Source organism: Schistocerca piceifrons, chromosome X, assembly GCF_021461385.2.
Source record: "Schistocerca piceifrons isolate TAMUIC-IGC-003096 chromosome X, iqSchPice1.1, whole genome shotgun sequence".
NCBI lineage: Eukaryota > Metazoa > Arthropoda > Insecta > Orthoptera > Acrididae > Schistocerca > Schistocerca piceifrons.
The window spans coordinates 419,845,707-419,866,167 of NC_060149.1; the positions used below are offsets into that span (position 1 = coordinate 419,845,707).

The 20,461-nt window shown below is 42.0% G+C and overlaps 1 protein-coding gene across 1 annotated transcript in view; it reads left to right on the top strand.

Moving 5' to 3' along the window:
* Nucleotides 1-20,461, top strand: part of LOC124721360 — a 216,279-nt gene that overhangs the window by 98,529 nt on the left and 97,289 nt on the right. Inside the window, exon 2 of the mRNA XM_047246294.1 lies at nt 735-785. Within this exon, the coding sequence (XP_047102250.1) occupies nt 735-785 (51 nt within the window). The remainder of the gene's footprint in view (nt 1-734; nt 786-20,461) is intronic.

A 20,461-nucleotide genomic window follows, 5' to 3' on the forward strand; every position in this document is an offset into this window, starting at 1 on the left:
ACGTCCGTCTGACTTTCAGTAATCCCTACAAGAGAATGGCCCTGACTAAATTAATCTATACGTTTCACAAATCACTTACCTCACAAAAATCTTCGTTACTCGAACTACTGCAATACAGCGAGCGCCACTACTGCCAGCTAAATAAAAGATTCAAACTACGGAAGGCACTAACTACTGATAGGCATAGTTAGCAAATGAAAGATTTTAATAGAGAACAAACAATGTATTTACCTTAATAGTCATGATATATATAGCAGTTCATGCCATCCAGTCTTACAAATTTCAAAACTCCGCCATTTCTCTCCCCACATCCACCACTGCTGGCGGCTCACCTCCAACTGCCGAACGCTATGCGCTGTTAACATCCAGCACACACACACACACACACACACACACACACACACACACACACACACACACACGTACAGAGAGAGAGAGAGAGAGAGAGAGAGAGAGAGAGAGAGAGAGAGAGAGAGAGAGAGAGAAGGAATATGAATATGAACCAACCGGACGCAATGAACAAGAGGATGTAAGAGGGAAATTCCTAATGCTTCAAGAAGAAGAAACATAACAGTTATATGTCCAATAACGAAGTAGATTGTTTGATGGTCACTAGTATTCGCAAATAATTGTTATTGCTTTTCTTTACTTTAGGAAATGAATTCAACACAGTCCAGTTGAGTCTTGTAATGCATGTCGTTCCCTGATAATGAGAATTTTTTTTCCTGTTTCAGATCAAACTACCGGAGAAAGAGACGGAGCCCACCAAAGCAAGGAACCAAAGGGTGAGTGTCAACTCCTAATTTTTAACTTAGTTATTTAAACGGTTACAGTTCAGACTTCGAGTTCTTAGAATATATGCTAAATACGAAAACGATATTTCTCATTTCGATTTCGTCTTCAAAATTTTTGGGCCATCGCTTTTCCGTACGTCTGTGTCTGCGGAATTTCTCAGACTTCATATACATGTGTCATAGTAATAAAATACCGACAGCAATACAACAGAACAGAATAAATGGCTCTCTCGTTGGGAACAGATGTGTGCGTAAATTTCATAAAGTCCGCTAATCTCACTAAGCCCTCGTCCCTGCAATTTTGATACTGATTTAGAGAGGATCCTGAAGTTCACCGTGTGCATTTTGGATTCCTTCTTCACCACAAGCACAGCTTTAACAAACTTATCAGCTATGGAGCATAGTTTGCTCAAGAACGTTTGAGGCCGGTTCCGGGAGATTTTGCTCACGAAATGACCAAACGATATTGAATTACTTTCGAAGGCTTTTGTTTCGTTTATCAAAAAGACGCAAGGCGTTAGTCATCTTTCAACAAAAATGGATAAAGAACGTCGAATAAGACAAATAGCCATGACGGTCGGCCGAGGTGGCTATTTCCGCTGAGGGTGTTTACGTAGGGCTGCGGCGCTCGTGACAATGAGCGGTTCCTTTGGCTCGCCTGGCGCTTTCTGTGTAAGGCAAGCTTTCGCAATTAGGAGCCGGGCGTCGCCCGCCTGACGTCAGCGCACTGTGTGTTTGCCTCGCCAGAAAGACGACCCGCCACAGTAGGCGGGTTGCGCAACGACGGCGCCGTACTCGCGTGCCTCGCTTAATACCGGCCTGCTCGCCCCTCTCCGTAATTTGGGCGGCGGCCTTGCTGCGCGCACGCCATGCCCGACAATTCTGCCGCACTCTCTGCCGACTAGTGAAATCTGAGAATAAATTGCAAAGAACTTCCCGTGTTGCGGATTTTGGTCATTAAATGTTCGTCTTTGACTAGGCTATCTGAAAGCATTACCCCACAACTGACGTAAGATAACGAGGTACTATCGTCTTAAAGGACAGCAGTAAGGGATGCAGATAGGGGTTTGTGTCGTTCGTGACGGAGGGTCAGAAAAATGGTTCAAATGGCTCTGAGCACTATGGGACTTAACTTCTGAGGTCATCAGTCCCCTAGAACTTAGAACTACTTAAACCTAACTAACCTAAAGACATCACACACATCCATGCCCGAGGCAGGATTCGAACATGCGACCGTAGCGGTCGCACGGTTCCAGACTGTAGCGCCTAGAACCGCTCGGCCACTCCGGCCGGCTCGAGGGTCAGAAGACGGAATGCATAACCTTAGGAAGAATACCGGTGGGTAAGGAAATCTGCAATCTCTTTCTCAAAAGAATCAACCAGGTATTTTCCTTCAGTGATTTAGCGAAACAACGAAAAAACCTGAATCTGGATGGTCAGATGGAGATTTGAAGCCAGATCCTCCTGAGTGCAGTTCACTGTGCAAGCTGTTACTTCTTTTATATTCATACGACGTGTGATTAAAATGCAACGGAATTTTTTTCGTTTCACGGGCTTTATACATCAGATTTTAAAAATGTTTTTTATCTTGTTGATATACGTGTTCCTTATGTATGATTGCATTTTCAGTTATTTTGAATATTTTATTTATTGTTAAGTCAAAAAGGATGCTCGGCCGAGTGCTCGGCGAATTTTTACTTTCGGAAAAGATGGATCAAAAAATTTGCATTACATTTAGCTTCAAAAATCGAATAAAGTGCTACACTGCATTCGAAATGTTGATTGTGGCTTTTGGCGAATCTACTGTGATTAAGACAGTATTTACGAGTGATATAAACGTTTCAAAGATGATGATAATGATGATGACGACGACCGCCCTTGACGTCCTAGCACACAAGTTACTGACGACGTTGTGGAAGAAGTGAAGAAAATGCTTCTGGAAAATTACCGAATCGCTGTCAGAGATGTTGCTGATGATACTGGCATATCCTTTGGCTCATGCCGAAGAACTTTTTCGGATATTTTGGTCATGAAACGTATAGCAGCAAAGTGTGTTCCGAAATAGTTGAATTTCGACCAAAAACGTCGCGTACAAGTCGCTCAATAACTGCTGAATGAAGTCAACAACGATCCAGAACTTCTTTAGAATGCTGTAAAAAGGTATGAAGCATGTGGTACGGGTATGACGTCAAAGCAAAGGCTCAATCTGCCCGATGGGACATAGCCAAGACCGAAAGAAGTAGATAAGTTCGAGCACATGTGGATGTTCTTCTGTTTCTTTCGGTTACTGTGGGATAGTCCATCATAACATCATGAGTTCGTGCCTTGTGGTCGTACGGTCAATAAGGAGTGCTACCTAGAAGTTACGCGTCGCTTGCGTGAACAAATCCGAAGAAAACAACCAGAATTGTGACCCACAGACAAAGTTGCTGTATGCCAATGCAGAAGAGTTTTCAACTATACGCAGTTTACCAATGGACATAACAGCAGGATACCTTTCATTACGCAGAGCAAATAATCCAATGGGATAGGAACATTGGACTCAGCCACGTTATTCGCCGGACATGGCCCTCTGTGATTTCTGTTTCCAAGGCTGAAGAGAATCACGAAAGGAAGTCATTTTGTCACCATTGATGAGATAGAAACAATCACTGAAGGAACTGAACGCCATTACGATTAGTGAGTTCCAGAAGTGCTTCCAAGAATGGAGAAACGCTGGCAGGTGTGTATTGTATCTGATGGCGGGGATTACTTTGGAGGCGTCAAAGTTGATGTTGATAAAGATTCTTTAAGAAAAAAAAATATTCCTATTACTTTTTGATCACACCTCGTATTAATTAATTTGTCCAAATATTCATAAAATTTCGTCAGATCAGTGCCGCTCAAAGACAGCTATGTCTTCCTCCACAATTCACTTAGCTCCTCTCTGCTAATACATTCTCTGTAAAAAAATTAGTACACTCTCACGGGAAGACCCCAGCCAATGTTGCACTGTAACCCTCGCAATCAAAGATGAAACGTCTGATACTTGTTGTTGAAGACAATCCAGACCACACAGCCGTATGTACAACACATCCCATGCCGATGTGAACCCTAGCATGTAAGACTGCCTGGAATATTACCGTGAAATGTGCTAGGACAATACCAATATTACAATCTGTATCGTGATCCAAGAGCTGTGTAATAAGTTAGTCTAAGTAAGGATATCCATGAACATGAACAGGGATAATAAATTCGATTTAATCTAGACTTGGAATAGCTCAGTCCATTATTTCGCTAGTTATCGCATCAGGCAGATCTAGTAAACACTACAGGAATATGGATTTTACGGCGTAGTGGTGTGAACGTGTAAAAAACACACATAAAATAGAGTAGCAAACAGTCGAACTCCTATATAAATAGGAGCGTGACACAAACAATATCTGACATTTAAAACTAAGCAGAGAAAGTACACTAAACCACAGCTCGCAGCACTTGATGGAAACGAAGTTCTTCATGGAAAATGTTTGGCATAGTAACGGAGTCACCCGACACCTCGAAACCAGAACGTAAGATATACCGTCATTAACCCGAAGAAAATCTCAAAAATAACGTCCAGTCGTTGATTGTACTTTAGACTGTCGATCTACAGTCCCAGAACGATAATGCAGTAACGTAAAGGTCTTTCTGAAAGCAAGGAACGTTAATTCTAGCACTTCGCGGAGCGATTTCTTGTCAGCCAGCCACTCATGTGTATTAACACACAAGTGTAGAACCCTTCCTAGTGCTGACATTTCCTGGAAGATCAAAACTGTGTACCGGACCGAGACTCGAACTCGGGACCTTTATCTTTTGCGGGCAAGTGCTCTACCATCTGAGCTATCCAAGCACGACTCGCGACCCAGCCTCACAGCTTCTATTCTGCCAGTAACTAGTCTCCTACCTTCCAAACCTCACAGTAGTGCTGTTTGTACCATAGACCTAGTCAAATCGTGACAATGAACGAATCGATTCCCAGCACCATAACTTCAACGCGAGGTGAGATTAGGTTTCTGTAGACGGAATACTTGAGGTCTTGGGACATTTATTGCAGACACTAGTGAATGACTGAAGATTGCGTGCAGTATTCTAAAGTGGTCAATCTTTGGTAGCACTGATATAATCACAGACATGTTTGCCAGATTTTATCTTAGTTAGCACAAGTTCGTACAAAAAGCAATACATACCTTGCTTGATCAAACTTTCATTCGTCACGTACGATGAACATTATGATGGTAAACTCTTCACTGATTAATCCTCAATGCCCTCAGTCTGGCTGAAATGTCCTGGAGTCGCATGGTTGACCACGTGAGCTGATGTCAAAATACGGTTAGTGCGTTATTGTTCAGAGCAAATAGGAGAAGTAATAAATATATATGACAAATTACATTTGTGTCTTCTATTTTTTAGTAAAATTTAAATACCATCTTATGAGAAAACATTCAGTTTTCCGTGGGTGAAAAGTATATTATTTTGCCTACGTGCATTATATCTTCCTCACCGTCGTTTGGTATTTCCACTGAGGAATTGACTTCCTTACTTTCCCTTTAAAGAAAAGGCAAGTCCTGACTATTTCTACTTCTATAATCTTTCATACCAAACTGAATTCCCTTATGGTCATATTCATCGATGTGCCGCGGTTACAGCGTATACTTATATTTGCGGCACTTGATGTGCAGTAGCAAAATTAGCTTAAAACGGGACGGACAGGCAGCCGGTAAGAAATTTTCTCATTGCTGTTCAAAAATGGTTCAAATGGCTCTGAGCACTATGGGACTTAACATCAGTGGTCATCAGTCCCCTAGAAGTTAGAACTAATTAAACCTAACTAACCTAAGGACATCACACACATCCATGCCCGAGGCAGGATTCCAACCTGCGACCGTAGCAGTCGCGCGGCTCCGAACTGAGCGCCCAGAACCGCGAGACCACCGCGGCCGGCCTCATTGCTGTCATTAGTAAATAAATCATTTCATCAGAGGTGAAAAAAAGAAACGTCGGCTTTCGTGAGAAAGGGACAGTGTTTTTGGAACAATGAAATCTGAGAGCTGGGAGTCTCTGTGTAAAATTGTGCTGTGAGTGGGCTAGTGGTACCAGTGGTGATACTACAAACAACTGAGCTCTATGATCTACTTCTGGTAATGTTGATGACGTAGATGCGTGTACGTCAGTCAGAATGCTACAGTGGATCAGGTAAACATTCGAATAAATCGGGGCAGTGCGACTCCTGTCAAAGAAGTCAGCGAACACTTGTGTGTGCGGGACTCAAAATCCTATACATAACGGGCTGTATGGAAATAACTGCTTTTTATTGACCGGCGGATCACGCTTTCTGCCTAACATAAAGGATGGAAGTTGGGGTGCCAGCGACGAATCTCAGAAAATGCCTTTCGTAACCCAAGGGGAAGAAAAAAACGCGTTGCGTCAGCGTTGTGGTCAGAATGTTTTCACGGTATTTCCTATAACATTAAAATGTGAGGCTTTCCTGTTCATGTAGTCTTTCCTGAGAACGGAATTTTGCAGCAAGACATTGTCTCCTGTCGCATGGATACAAGTGTCATCGAATGTCTGTAACAACGCGTTCAACGTTTCAAAACTACTTCCCTGGCCCCAAAATTTCCAGCTTCTGACCTGACCTGAACCGAACGTCTGTGCGGACCACCAGAATTCCTGCACAAACTTGCAAGTGCTATTAAACTGCTATGGGACCACTCTAACACGTACCAGACATTCAATTCAGCCCGAGACATACTCTCAAGAGAGAATACTAAAAAATGGCTAGTGTGTTAAAATGCTTCTTTTGTTAAAGCGGAGACTCATTCAACCCCACCTCCATCCGGATTTTTTGTGCTTCCTCCCCTCCCGTCACCCTCACCCTCACCCTCTTCCTCCCCTCCCCCCCCCCGCCCCCTCCTCTGCCTCACCCCCCCCCCCAATGGCAAAGCAAGAATGAACAGAACTGGGGTGATTCCTTGATTCCTATGATCTCCCTTTCTTTCCTTACTGTAGCCCATCTGAAGTCCTCACTCTGTAATGAAACAACTTTCAGCGGACTTACGTTTGTAAAATGTATCTGATGTGTACGAAATGCATAAAATCAACTGTCATGGATCTTCAATAGTTATGAGCGTTACGTGTGGGGCAGTTATTGGATTTCTTAAAGCTTGTTTTGTGGTAGATCTAGTAGTAAAGTTTTGCAGCAGATTATACACTCGATACATCTGGTTATTAGAATGTATTTTAGGTGTCGGTGAATCACATACATTGTAATATGTCTACTGTACAGCTATACGTTTGATATCACATTCTGAGAATGCCGAACTGCCTTTATGTAAGTGTTAAATTCACATTTACGATACTGCTTTGCCTCTGCTTGGAGTTGTGGGGGTAAAGAAAAGTAACGGTATCGTATACATCACAGAAACTACTATTGCTCTTAAAAATTAATCACGAGAGTATAAAGTATAAATAAAAACTATTGTGGAATGTTGGTTATACAATATAGCGTCAGCCTGCTGATGACGTAGCGTAAATATGATACCGGGCGTAGGACAGGAAAGAAATCTCTAGGAAATGAAATAACGGTTTATTATACGAACTGAAATAAAGACATGTCTTGCGTACTACTTCCGTAAACCTAAATTCTGGCGAGGTAACGCACACATCATCTCATAGGAGATGAACTGCCGACAAGCTATAACGGAGATGAGACGATACATTTGAACGTGTTCAGCTGTATTCCTCCTACACACTGTAAAATGAAATAACAGGAAATAACAGATGATAATCAAGATGTTCCTGTCCTTTGTGAACTACTCGTATATATAGCAGAGTTATAACCACAACAAGGGCACAGTATATTAGACGATATATATTCTAGAAACGTGTAGCGAGGTGTTCGAATCGGGGATTATAAATATGCAAATTCAAAAAAGTTTCTGTGCTATTTTGCATAGGAATACGAAAAACTAGGCACTTGGGGGTTTTTCGGAGGCTCCTAACACTCGAGTGCTGGGATTAAAGGAATCAGCCTCTCTGGATGACAGGATAGGGACTTGCAGATTATCCGGAATAGGTTCGCGCTGTCTGCAGAATATGTAATGGACCAATCGACAGACTAGTCAGTCCAAATGTTTCCTGGAAAAAACTTTCAGCAAGAGGTTACCACGGTTTGCCTCTTGCATGTTGCATGCGTCACTTCGTTAGATGCCTTCGCGTTTCTCTTTGCCTGAGTTTTACAACGGGACAGCGATGTTGCGAGAGCCGAAATACATGTGAAGCCCATTGTCCCGAGTACTTTTATTATCGCTGCGCTAGAGCGCAATTCCTGTTGTGTACGGATTGAATCTTACCTTTCATGAAACCTCCAAAGACCATCGTTTCACTCCGATTTTTATGCGAAATATTTTTTTAATGCAGCTTCATACTACTATTCTTAACTGTTGTGGTGTCTTGAATCTTACTAAACCGCATTCTTAAAGGAATTATGTAACACGCTTACGTCATTAAGCGCTTGCAAAATGTATGTATGGCCAAAATTTGTGTCTCGACACAATTTCATCTCTGAAGAGGTTGAATAAAGCTGTAAAATATAGAAAAGCATGACAATGTGAGTGAACGTTATTAATGATTTGGTGTTTTTCATCTTTTGTTACTTTTTTAGTCAGTTAACGGAGGATTTTGATCCGTTCTGTGTTAAAAAGCGTGGCGACGTACTAGTGATGTAGACCAGACAGACGGGTTTCGCACTCAGTTAGGGTAAAGTCATCAGACCTGACACAGCTTAGAACTTCTTATTCTCTTTTTCATCTATTCGCGTGCTATGGTTTGCTGGATAGAGTACATAAGCAGGTGATAATTAGTAAGCTGCAAGTACTATTGCATGAAGACTTGGTAGTGGTGGTGGTGTTGTTGTTGTTGTAGTAGTAGTAGTAGTAGTAGTAGTAGTAGTAGTAGTGGTAGTAAGCTAGTGAACACAACCTCCTTGGGAAGCAGGATAGTCCGTTTTTGACAGTATGAAAGAAATCTACGCTGCACTTCATTAACCTTTCCCTTTAATAAGGGTCTGGTGTTACTTGACTCTACAGTTATTCAATATATTCAGACATGATTACCAGTTTGTGGTAGATCATATTACGTACGTGTAATATTCATTCTCATATTCCCAGATTTCACAACATTTCCTAAAAAAATTATATGCAACGAAAAACAGTGTCGCTGGTACTCGAGCAAAGGTGAACTGACTAATAAATGATTGTCTCTGTGACAAACAGTAAAAAAAAAAATAATAATAATAATCCTCGTAGTCTCATTTACTGTAGAGTAAAAGCTGTCAAACTGGAAAACATGCGCTGACGTTCCAAGCTTCGGTTTGGATATGCTTTTTTTCCCAATATCGTGGCGTTGACGTAGTAAATTGTAAATTAATTGTAGTAAGTAATCGCAGACAAATCGTTGAGAAACGCTGTAATTCAGTCTTTAAAGAATTCTGAGGAAGCCTTTCGTATTATTAAATGTTTGCGACCTCTAAGATTAATGAAGAAAGACGCTGTATTCAGACACATGATAGTGTTATAACTGAAGATTCTTGAACTATAGACGACGTTATTCAGACAAGCCAGCTGGGTAAATTAATAGAACCGGTTTTATAGCTATTGTAAAACGATTTTCCTGTTCGGTTATTTATTTGCATAAGTGCTCTGAAGACGTACTGAAAAGTAACGTGACCATTTTCTTCATTCAGAAATGTATGGAGATGTTTCACTGCTGTTAAATCTTTCGCATTCATTGCAGACGAAATGGTTCTTAACTGATCTTAAGCAACTCATACTTGGCACCGGATGTGACCGTTCGCAGCAAGCCACTTTCATGGAGCACTTAGTCAAGAAAACATGCCATATTTGGGTATCTTAAAGGAAATTTTTTGTGTAGAATAGCTTTTACCTAAAATTAGAATTATTTCGTTGGATTTCTTGTTGCAAACATTTCAGCAAGTAAGCCTTGAAAATGACAGTAATATCACCTCAAAGCTAAGAAGAAAAGGACACGATGGAAGGGTGATTAAAACAAAGATTAACTTGATCGGGCTGAGAGCCAAGTCTGTTATAGTTTTTCTGTCAAGTGTAATGGCATGGGTTGTTAACTATAGCCGTGACCAGTGGAAGAGGATGTCCTACATCAGTTTGCGATGGCGAAACACTTACATAGTGTGGCGGCCAAAAGAAAACTGCAGAAACACTATTACATGTATACCGAACAGGCTGTTGTATGACGTTAGTGCTAGAAACCCACTCCAGGTAATCTAGTCACTAATTAGCTATTACAGCGCCTGTGGCCAGGATTAAACACGAGTCAAACAACTTCTCTGAATAAGCATGATGCAGTTAGCGATCGTAAGGAAATCTGTACGTCCCAGTCAAAAAGATCGCAACGGCTGCAGAAACAGTACCAGTAAATTATGAATAGTTGAATTATCTGAGAAATAACTTCATTTAAATCGGGGCTTCAACTGTACTTCAACTGCCTCCACCTCTCATTCGTTTAACAGCTTGCGCAGGAGAGCATGAGCTATGATCTTTAAGGTCACTTTTTCTTTCTTTGAATTTGTTGTTACTTGCCATATATTTTAACGCTTCGCGTCTTTTGACTAACGTAAAGGAAATATCAAAATATTAAATTGGTGTCGTAATCACATTTGCATTTTATTTAGACGTAATGTCAGTAAAAACCATTCAGAATGAGTTAACGCGCTTACGGGTCTGTAACTGAATACGTTAAGTTAAACATAAAGTAAAATTTTCGCAGTATGAGCTGAAATTCTTGTGTATGTCCTAGGAAAATAGACAAGAGCCCCAGGACTGCACAAGTTGCAGAGTACAGCGAACAGTCAGGAGTATTTCTAGCGCACCTACAGTATAAAGATAAGCAATTGTACATTACATTTCGCGGCAGTTTAGAACAACAGAGTGATTATATATAATTTACAATAGAAGCAGTATTAGTTACGCAATGCTCAGTCAGTTTCTGAAAACCTTATTGGTAACTACTAGACTGAAATAATGTGGTGTTGTTGGTGTGAACTGCCATTTCTGTAGTTTAGTGGAGGCGCTGCATTTCAATGTTAATTTTTTAAACACTTCAGTATCTCGACCAGCTATTCTGTTTCAGCATTATAATGAACTGTAAATTTGGTTGCTGTTGTGGTCTTCAGTCCAGAGACTGGTTTGATGCAGCTCTTCATGCTACTCTATCCTGTGCAAGCCTCTTAATCTCCGAATAACTACTACAACCTACATCCTTCTGAATGTGCTTAGTGTATTCATCTCTTGGTCTCCCTCTACGATCTTTAGCATCCACGCTTCCCTCCAATACTAAATTGGTGCTCCCGTGAAACCTCAGAACGTGTTCTACCAACCGATCCCTTCTTCTAGTCAAGTTCTGCCACAAATTCCTTTTCTCCCCAATTCTATTCAGTACCTCCTCATTAGTTACGTGACCTCCCCCGTCTAATTTTCAGCATTATTCTGTAGCACTACATTTCGAAAGTTTCTATTCTCTTCCTGTCTACACTGTTTATCGTCCATGTTCCACCTCCATACATGGCTACACTCCATACAAATATTTTCAGAAAAGACTTCCTAACATTTCAATCTATACTCGATGTTAACAAATTTCTCTTCAGAAACGCTTTCCTTGCCGTAGCAAGTCTACATTTTATATCCTCTCTACTCCGGCCATCATCAGTTATTTTGCTCTCCAAACAGCAAAACAAAATCTACTTTAAGTGCCTCATTTCCTGCAGGCCGTTGTGGCCCAGCGGTTCTAGGCGCTTCATTCCGGAACCGCGCTGCTGCTACGGTCGCAGGTTCGAATCCTTCTCGCACGTGGATGTGTGCGATTTCCTTAGGTTAGTTAGGTTTAAGTAGTTCTAAGTCTAGGGGACTGATGGCCTCAGATGTTAAGTCCCATAGTACTCAGAGTCATTTGAACCTCATTTCCTAATATAATTCCCTCGGCGTAACCTAATTTAATTAGACTACATTCCATTATTATCGTTTTTCTTTTGTTTATGTTCATCTTATATCCTTCTTTCAAGGCACCGTCCACTCCGTTCAGTTGCTCTTCCAGGTCCATTGCTGTCTCTGACAGAATTACAATGTCGTCGGCAAACCTCAATGTTTTTATTTCTTCTCCATGGATTTTAATTCCTACTCGAAATTTTTCTTTTGTTTCCTGTACTGTTCGCTCAATATACAGATTGAATAACACTGGGGATAGGCTACAGCCCTCTCTCACTCCCCACTGAACTACTGCTTCCCTTTTATGCGCCTCGACTGTTTATTAGGTACGATCTGTAAATTCTGAGAGACTGATTTGTCCAGTGCTTGTGTAATAGTATTCAAGAAAGCATACGGAGTTCATTAGTTTTGGATTTTCCGCGCTCTGGCCACATGCGGGGCAATCGGTCCCGACCAGCTGTCATGTCATCCTCTGCCCATGGCATCATTTGATGTGTTATGGAGGGGTATGTGGTCAGCATACCGTCCTCCAGGTCGTTGTCGGGTTTCTTGACCTTGGAACAGCCGCTACTTGGTCAAGTAGCTCCTCAGTTGGCCTCATTAGGCTGAGTGCACCCCGTTACACTTCTCCCACCAAAGAAAAAATCGCTGGAAATACCGTGAATCGAACCTGGGTCCCCCGCATGACAGTCAGCCACGCTGACAACTCAGCTTCTAATGTCGAAGTACCAAAAGTTACAGGGAGCCACAGGCTGCAACATTAACGCCATACGGAATGTTAAGAGTCTCATGTTCCTACAGAAGGTATAATTGGTCAAAAGTAGCACAAAGGTTCCTGTAATCATGTGTCTGGAGACACACATGTTGATATATGGACCAAACTGACTTCTTTCCTGACACTAGAGACACTGCTGCATGTGGTTATCACGCATCCGACAGTGGATCACACTTCTTCAAATACACCTGGCTCCATTCTGATTGAGTCACATACATTTATCGCAGTGTTCTGTAACTTATGCACATCATCGATGGGCTGGGCATAAAACGATACCTTCAAATTTCTCCACAGCCAAAATTACAACGGATTCAGGCTCGGTGAAGGAGACCGTACAACCAGACTTCCTCGACCAATCCATCGCCTATGAAACGTTGCGGTAAGGTGCTGACGCACGATGTGTAGAAAATGGGGTGGTGACTACTCGCGTATAATCTACAGCTGTCCCTCTGCAGTGGCAACAGCGCAGGTAATACGCACCACCTGTGAATCTATTTGCTACAGTTTACGACCCTACACTCTGCCAACCTCCTGAAGATCAGTGGCGAAGGGTGCTACGCGTGCCATTATAGTTTCTCCTTCTCTGCTGTTCCATTTGCTAATCGCGCACGGGATGAACGACTGTAAACAACCCTAAGTAGCGATTCGAAGATGTCTTGTTTTACAATCGTAATTTATTTCTCGAGAAGTAACAAATAGAATTAGTAAGTTCCTCTACTGCTCTCTGAATGTATGATCTTGCGTTTTAATAGGAATCTACAGTGACATATTCAGAATTTGCAGCATCCTCCACTAGAGTTATTGGGGCATCTCCGTGGCACTCCCACACTTGCTAAAATAAGAAATGTATTGCACGTTTCTGTATCTTCCGTATTCCATCGGGTATGCACAACATACTGAAGAGCAGTATGAGGTGGTCGTAGGGATGTTCTGTAAGCTAATTCATTCTTAGATAAAGATAATTTCCTCGACATTGATAGTTTCACTGTGCCCGGCAACCGCTATTAATAAAACTAGTTTTTCGCTGACGATCTATATTAAATCGCTCAAGACACTTGCTCTTAGGCATATGACGGTTTCTAGTGACTGATCGCCAATCGTGTATTCAATCAATAAAGGATTTTGTGCCTAGTATTAAAGTGGACAAATACACAAACGGTGAAAAGTAATTGTGAACTGTTGCTAGTGACATACTGTTTAACAAAAAGATATCCCTATATCTATTAGTGGACATTCATATGGGGTATGTCCATCCTTCGCCTTTATAAAGGCTTGAATTCTGTTGGGGACACGATCAATGAGGTGTCTGAATGTCTGTGGTGGAATGGCAGTCCATCCCTCAAGGGCTGAAACTCGTGAGTTCCAAAGTGCCACTAGCGGTCCACATAGCTTGATGAATTTGTGTAGGGATTTAAAAGAATGGGGTGCAATGGTCAAACAGCTCCCCAGAGCGACGGAATTGGAGTGAGGATGACTGGAAACGAATGATAAGAGATGAATCATAGTATGCCCTGTGACAATGCAATGAAAGGTTTTGGATCTGATGAACGACTGGAAAATGTTTACCTATCATGAGTAGTGCCAACAGTGAAGTGTGGTGGTGGTGGTGGTACGGCATGCGTGTGTTCATCGTGATTACAGTACTAGAGAAAACTATAAATGTGGACGGATATGAACACAGTGTACGGCGTACAGAAGAGGAACAACTCGGAAAAGATGATTGATTGTATTAGCATGACAATGAATCCTGTCATAAAACGGCATCTGTGAGGCAACGATTTGTGGATAGTAACGTTCCTGAAATGGACTGGGCTGCGCAAAGACTCGACCTAAACTCAATGAAAGGGCTTTGGAATGACATATAAATTATTATTCTCTGCAGACCCCAGAGTTCTAAATCACTACCTTCGCTCTTGGTGAAGAATGGTCTATTCCTTCAGACATTGACATCTCACTGAATATGTCCTCAGCAGAACTGAAGCCGTCTTGAAGGTGAAGGGTGGACACATCCCGTACAATGTCCACTAATAGCTGTTTAGATACTATTGATCACTTATCTACAAAGTTCAGAACGTAGGAGAGAGATAGTGGCGCGAGTACAGCCATCAGGGTGGGTCGTGAGTCGTGGCTTGTTTCAGAAAGACAAGGTTCCGGGTCCAGAGTCCCGGCCTGGCAGAGTATTTGTCCGGCAGAAAGTTCCAAACCTGCCCTCACTTCGCTACCGGTGCACGATTCTTACTGATAACTTGGATTTTTTTTAAATAGCACTAATTTTTGTGCTCCAATTCGTTATTTGCTCCTCTAGATAACAGCCGAAAGGAGTGACAATGAAACTAGTTGCTAAAAGCTGCTGCATGTGTACAAAAAAAAAAAAAAAAAAAGACTGTAATCTGCCGGCAAGTTTAATGCCAGCGTTATTAAAAATAACTGAACGAAGTTCATAGACATAAAAAGAACTACCTCTATAAATGTGCCTTTTAACCTTAAGAGACCTCGTCAATAGCAGAGTACTTCTCACATTTTCCAGACTGTATAAAGACTCGGTAGGATGGAGTTAGTCCCCCTCATATTCTTGTGATAAGCGGCTCAAAAACGTGGTACGGACTGCATACAGACTGTTGCTGGCTCAGTACTAGGTCACTGGCTGTGGAGTGGGAGGGTGGAGGCGCAGTAAAGCAGTGAGCTGTAGCCGACCGGTTTTCTTTCGACAACAGTTTACACACCGGCACCCAATGTCCTCTTGCACCGCCATGGCGCTCGTACGGCTTTCGGTTTCCTCCGGATCCTCAACTTGAATTACGGCTTCAGTAAATCTCTTCTGGCTTCCTATTCGTGTTGGCAACCGTATAAGTTGTGCTTACTGTCACGTTCCACGGAGTTCCAATGCATCGAGAAAAGAATGCCCTCAATACTTAAGCTGTCCCTCGTATGAAATGTCGTTGCTGCTTAACTCTATTAAGCTCTGTCGTGGCAGAAATTAAGCCATACAAGTGTTTTCCCTCCCATATCTGACATATTTATACTGACTGCAGCTAAGTACAAGTATTTACACATATTTTAATGTTTCTAAGGAAGCTAAATAGATGCGGCTTCTCTTAATTGTAATAACTAAGAAGTATTGTAATAGTTTTCATGTAAAATTTGAATACACCGACGATGTCGAGGTCTCAAGTCTGTTGAACAAAGATGAACGCAGATATTTGATAGGTATTATATTAACGTCAGCATTCGCCTGGTGTGGTTTAGAAAATCTATGAGGACAAAATGTTTTGTCTAGCCGCTCACACGCGTCTTCCTTCTTTAGAGAGACCACTAAATTGCTGCAAAAACGGAACATGTGTTTGCTCTAATTAGTAAATTAATAGTTTCTGCATTTAAAATGCTGTGGGCTTTAAAGAAGGCTAGTGTCTATATAAAATTTAGTTTTGCGAGTAATTCAGCCTTGTATCTGTATGTGCTCAACCTGGCCTATCTTCCAGTTGTAGAGCATAAATTTTCCCCCTTTGTTAGTTAACTTAGGAATCCTAGATTTACTTGACCCAGAACGGAAAAATTTTACTCGTTGTGACTCGTGGCTTGTATTCCGGTTTCTAGTATTAACTGTTCTGTTTCTACACGCAATATTTAGACGACTGGCCTACTTACCATCCACAGATGTTGCGCGTGGGTGTTTTTTCTAAACTCGCTGGCTGGACCTAAACCAGATTTTGTTAAGGCATTGTGGGTGTCGCGCTCGCATGTTGAACAGAGTTAGTTTCGGCGCCTCCTATATGCTTTGACGCGGTTTTGTGTATTTTAACATAATGCTGTCATTTCATTAAATGGATGTTCCATTCGATGTTTTCGAGCTTTAATTCATTAGGTAGCTGGCTAGGTATTATGGAATTTGGTACCGGTTTTCAAGCCTTCTTTATACTGAATTCTTCGTCCCGAAACCCTAACTTTATTTGGCTCGTTAAATACGCTGTTCTTGCACCACTATATGAAGCTTAAGGTATCTCATCTCACGGTAATAGTTCGGGCAGTGCTCAGCGATAGCTGATTTACGTGATGATTCGTCAGGTGCATCGCTGATATCTCTCGCATCTCCCCTAATGACTTGTCTCGTGTACAAGATGCCGCTTTGGCACATAATAAAGTGTTCAATTGGGTTTCTAGGGCCAAGATAGTCTTTAACACCAAAAAGTAGAAAGATTATCTTTGGTGGTCGGAGCTGAGTGCACTGGATGCCATATTTAAGTAGAATGCTACAAATCTTTTCTTAAATTGGGCCAGGACAGGGCAGCTAAGCAACCTTTTTTTCCTTCTTGCAGCATCTCTTCCGAAGGCGTAACTTTCCGCAGCGTCACCAGTTAGATTTGCCAACATGAGTAATCATTTTACTTCAGTGTAAAAGTGCTTTTTTTGTAGCAAATGTTTACTGTAATCGACCTTATTATACAATAATCAGAGTATCATTAAAAAGTAAAGTAAAGCAGTCGATGGTTATTTCAGCAACTCACTGTTCAGCAAGTTGCGGGCCTGTTAAAAATGATGTACACTTACTCACTCAGATATATGAACTGGGCTATCCAGGGGGTTAAAGGGGGACTTATAAGTTTACATGTATTCCGAAACATGGTCACGGTACAAACTGGCTCTTCTCAATAAAAAAGTCTAATGTTAAAGAAGTGATAAAGTGCTGATCAAGTTCTCGCTCTAGTCTCGCACTTAACTTAGCAATAGAGCCACAAAAAAAAATTAAGGAACAAAACAAGTCGGAGTAAAAGTGTTGTGGATTGGCAAGAGAGCCAACCCACTATGAGAGGAAGCCGAAAGGCACGCGTTTTAGCTCACGCAGGCTGGCGTGAGGTCTGGAACAGGACGAGGAAGTTAGACTTTAGCAAAAAAGGACGTAGCTGTTGGAATACTTAACTTTAATCCGTAAATGGTGAACATAGGTCTGACGGTACACGTTTTACAGCATCAATAGTAACTGGTAATGGTGCTTTGCTAGGTCGTAGCAAATGACGTAGCTGAAGGCTATGCTAACTATCGTCTCGGCAAATGAGAGCGTAATTTGTCAGTGAACCATCGCTAGCAAAGTCGGCTGTACAACTGGAGCGAGTGCTAGGAAGTCTCTCTAGACCTGCCGTGTGGCGGCGCTCGGTCTGCAATCACTGATAGTGGCGACACGCGGGTCCGACGTATACTAACGGACCGCGGCCGATTTAAAGGCTACCACCTAACAAGTGTGGTGTCTGGCGGTGACATCACAAAAAGTTCACACAGATTTAAACGGTATAGCTAACGGACTCGAACCCAACGGTCTTACCGGCAACAACCATGCTCGTACGGGTCTACCATGCACATGCACTGCAGAAACGTCCACTACAGCACATACGCACAAGTTTGTCCGCAGATAAAACAAAGTGGTCATTATTTTGAGAGCAGTTGTCCTCAGCAGCTCCTAGGCAAAGATTAAACTGCAGTCTACTTCGTCTCTGATTATACTTACTCCTTTCTTACTGATTACATCAGCGTTAGACATGGCGCAAATTCGCAGTAAGACTGAGTCTTGGTTGTAGCGAAGGAAGGGCCCAAATTTGCTAGCGCAGAATGACTACTCACTCGTTTTATGAACGTCATGTTTTGATACATTATAATGTATGAAGATTAACAAGCTACTGACGTATAAATTAACCGCAGGGTCCCATAAATTACACCATACTGCATCGATTTTGTTCAGTTTCCGAATTTCTCCAATAAAAACTAGATTTTCCACATCACAGGTAAACACGTGTCTTGAAACCATTAAAGGATTTTCGGTGTTTCACTATTTGTTGGCTCTTTGCAGTTGAGTGTTAAATTGGCATTACACGAATTTGATCCCTTCTTCGTATTTAATAAAAAAGGCCGTAATTCGGTGGAAATGGAGAAAAGAAACAGCTCTATGAATATCAAGAACATTGCTAGGAAGCAAGTAGTTGGCAAACCAGAAAGGTGGAAGAAATACATAGAGGGTATGTATAAGGGAAACGCACTTCAGAGTGATGTAGAAGAGGAAGTAGTTGAAGATGACTGACTGGAAGATACCATACTGCGAGAATAATTCGGGAGATCATTGGACGACCTAAGTTGAAGCGAGGCCCCTGGAGTAGACAGCGTTCTCACGGAATTATTGAGACCCTTGGAAGAGCCAGCCATGATAAAATTATTTAATCGGCCGTGCAGGATACGAGACGGGCGGGATACCCTCAGACTTAAAGGAGAGTGTAATAATTCAAATTTCTAAGCAAGGCGGAGCCGACAGGTGTGAATACTACCGAACCATCCGTTTAAGAAGTCATACTTGCAAAATATTGACACGAATTATTTACGGAAGACGTGGGGAAGATCAGCTTGGATTCTGGAGAAATGTGGGAACATGAGAGACAGTATTTACCCTACGAATTACCTTAGAAGACTGGTTGAAGAAAGGCAACCCTACGTTTATTGTATTTGTAGATTTAGATAAAGTTTTTGACAATGTAGAATGTAGTACACTCGTAGATAAAAATACAGGGATAAAATACATTGAGCAGAAGATTGTTTAGAACTAGGTACAAGAACCAGACTGCAGTTAGGAGAGTCAAGGATATGAAAGGGAAACCGTGTTTGAGAAGGAAGTAAGACGGGTTGTTGCCACTTCCTGAAAATATGCAGTCTTTACATTGATCATGGTGTAAAGGAAATCGGGGGTAATGGACTGTAGAAGAATTAAATCAGGCTGTGCTGGAGGTATAAATTAATGAGAAACTGAAGGTAGTAATGAGTTTTGATAATTAAGAAGTATAGTAACTGATCATGGTGGAAGTGGAGAGGATATAAGACGCAAACTGCCAGTAGCAAGAAAATAATTTCTGAAAAAGATGAATTTATTAACATCAAATATAGATTTAAGTGTTTGGGAGTATTTCTTGAAGGTGTTTGTCTGGTGTCTAGCCTTCTATGGAAGTGAAATGTGGACGATTAGCAGTACAGATCGGAAGAGAAAAGAAGCATTTGAAATCAGGTACGACAGAAGAACGCTGAAGATTAGATGGGCACATCGAATAAAAATTGAGGGGGTACAGAATCGGACTGAGGAAAAAAGAATTTCATGGCAGAACCTGACTAAAAGAAGGGCTCGGCTCGTGCGCGGGACATCATGAGGTTTCATGGAATTGTCAATATGGTAATGGAAGAAAGTTTCGGGGTAAAAATTGTAGGAGAAGATATGGATTGAATACAATAAGCCGGCTGAAACGGATGTAGGATTTGGTAGTTAGGCTGGGATGAATAGGCCTATGCAGTATAGACTAGCGTGGAGATCTGCCTTCGGACTGATGCTTTTCCACACTTCGAAATCTAGCCAAGTTGTTGTTTCTTGGCCTTGAACAGAGAGAATGCCATCAGTTTTGTGTCAACCACATTTTTTCTATAGAATGGGGAATATTCAGAAAATGATGTCCTTGAGAAAGACAGCTGAATGCACAAAGTATATTTTGATTGGGACCAGTTTGCGGGCCTTCAGGTTCAAACGGGCCTACTTGCAAGAGGTGCACCGTTGCAGAGGCTCGATTGCTTCTTTGCAAAGGCCACGGCCAAAGCCGTCAATGTCGGTAGCCACGCCGCTACAATGCTACGCGTCAATTAACCTCGAAGTGAACGGGACGCAGTCTGCTGCGGCGCCGGGCACGTCTGGTACGTCAAGGAAGGCCGCTGGCCGACAAACGTGGTCGACCGTGGCAGGAAGGAGGCGCCATCGACTTGCAAAACAGGAAAGCCGGCCGGAAGTGTGTCTCAAGGCGGAATGCAAATTCCGGAGCAGGCTGTGTACCAAGTTAGAATGGCCG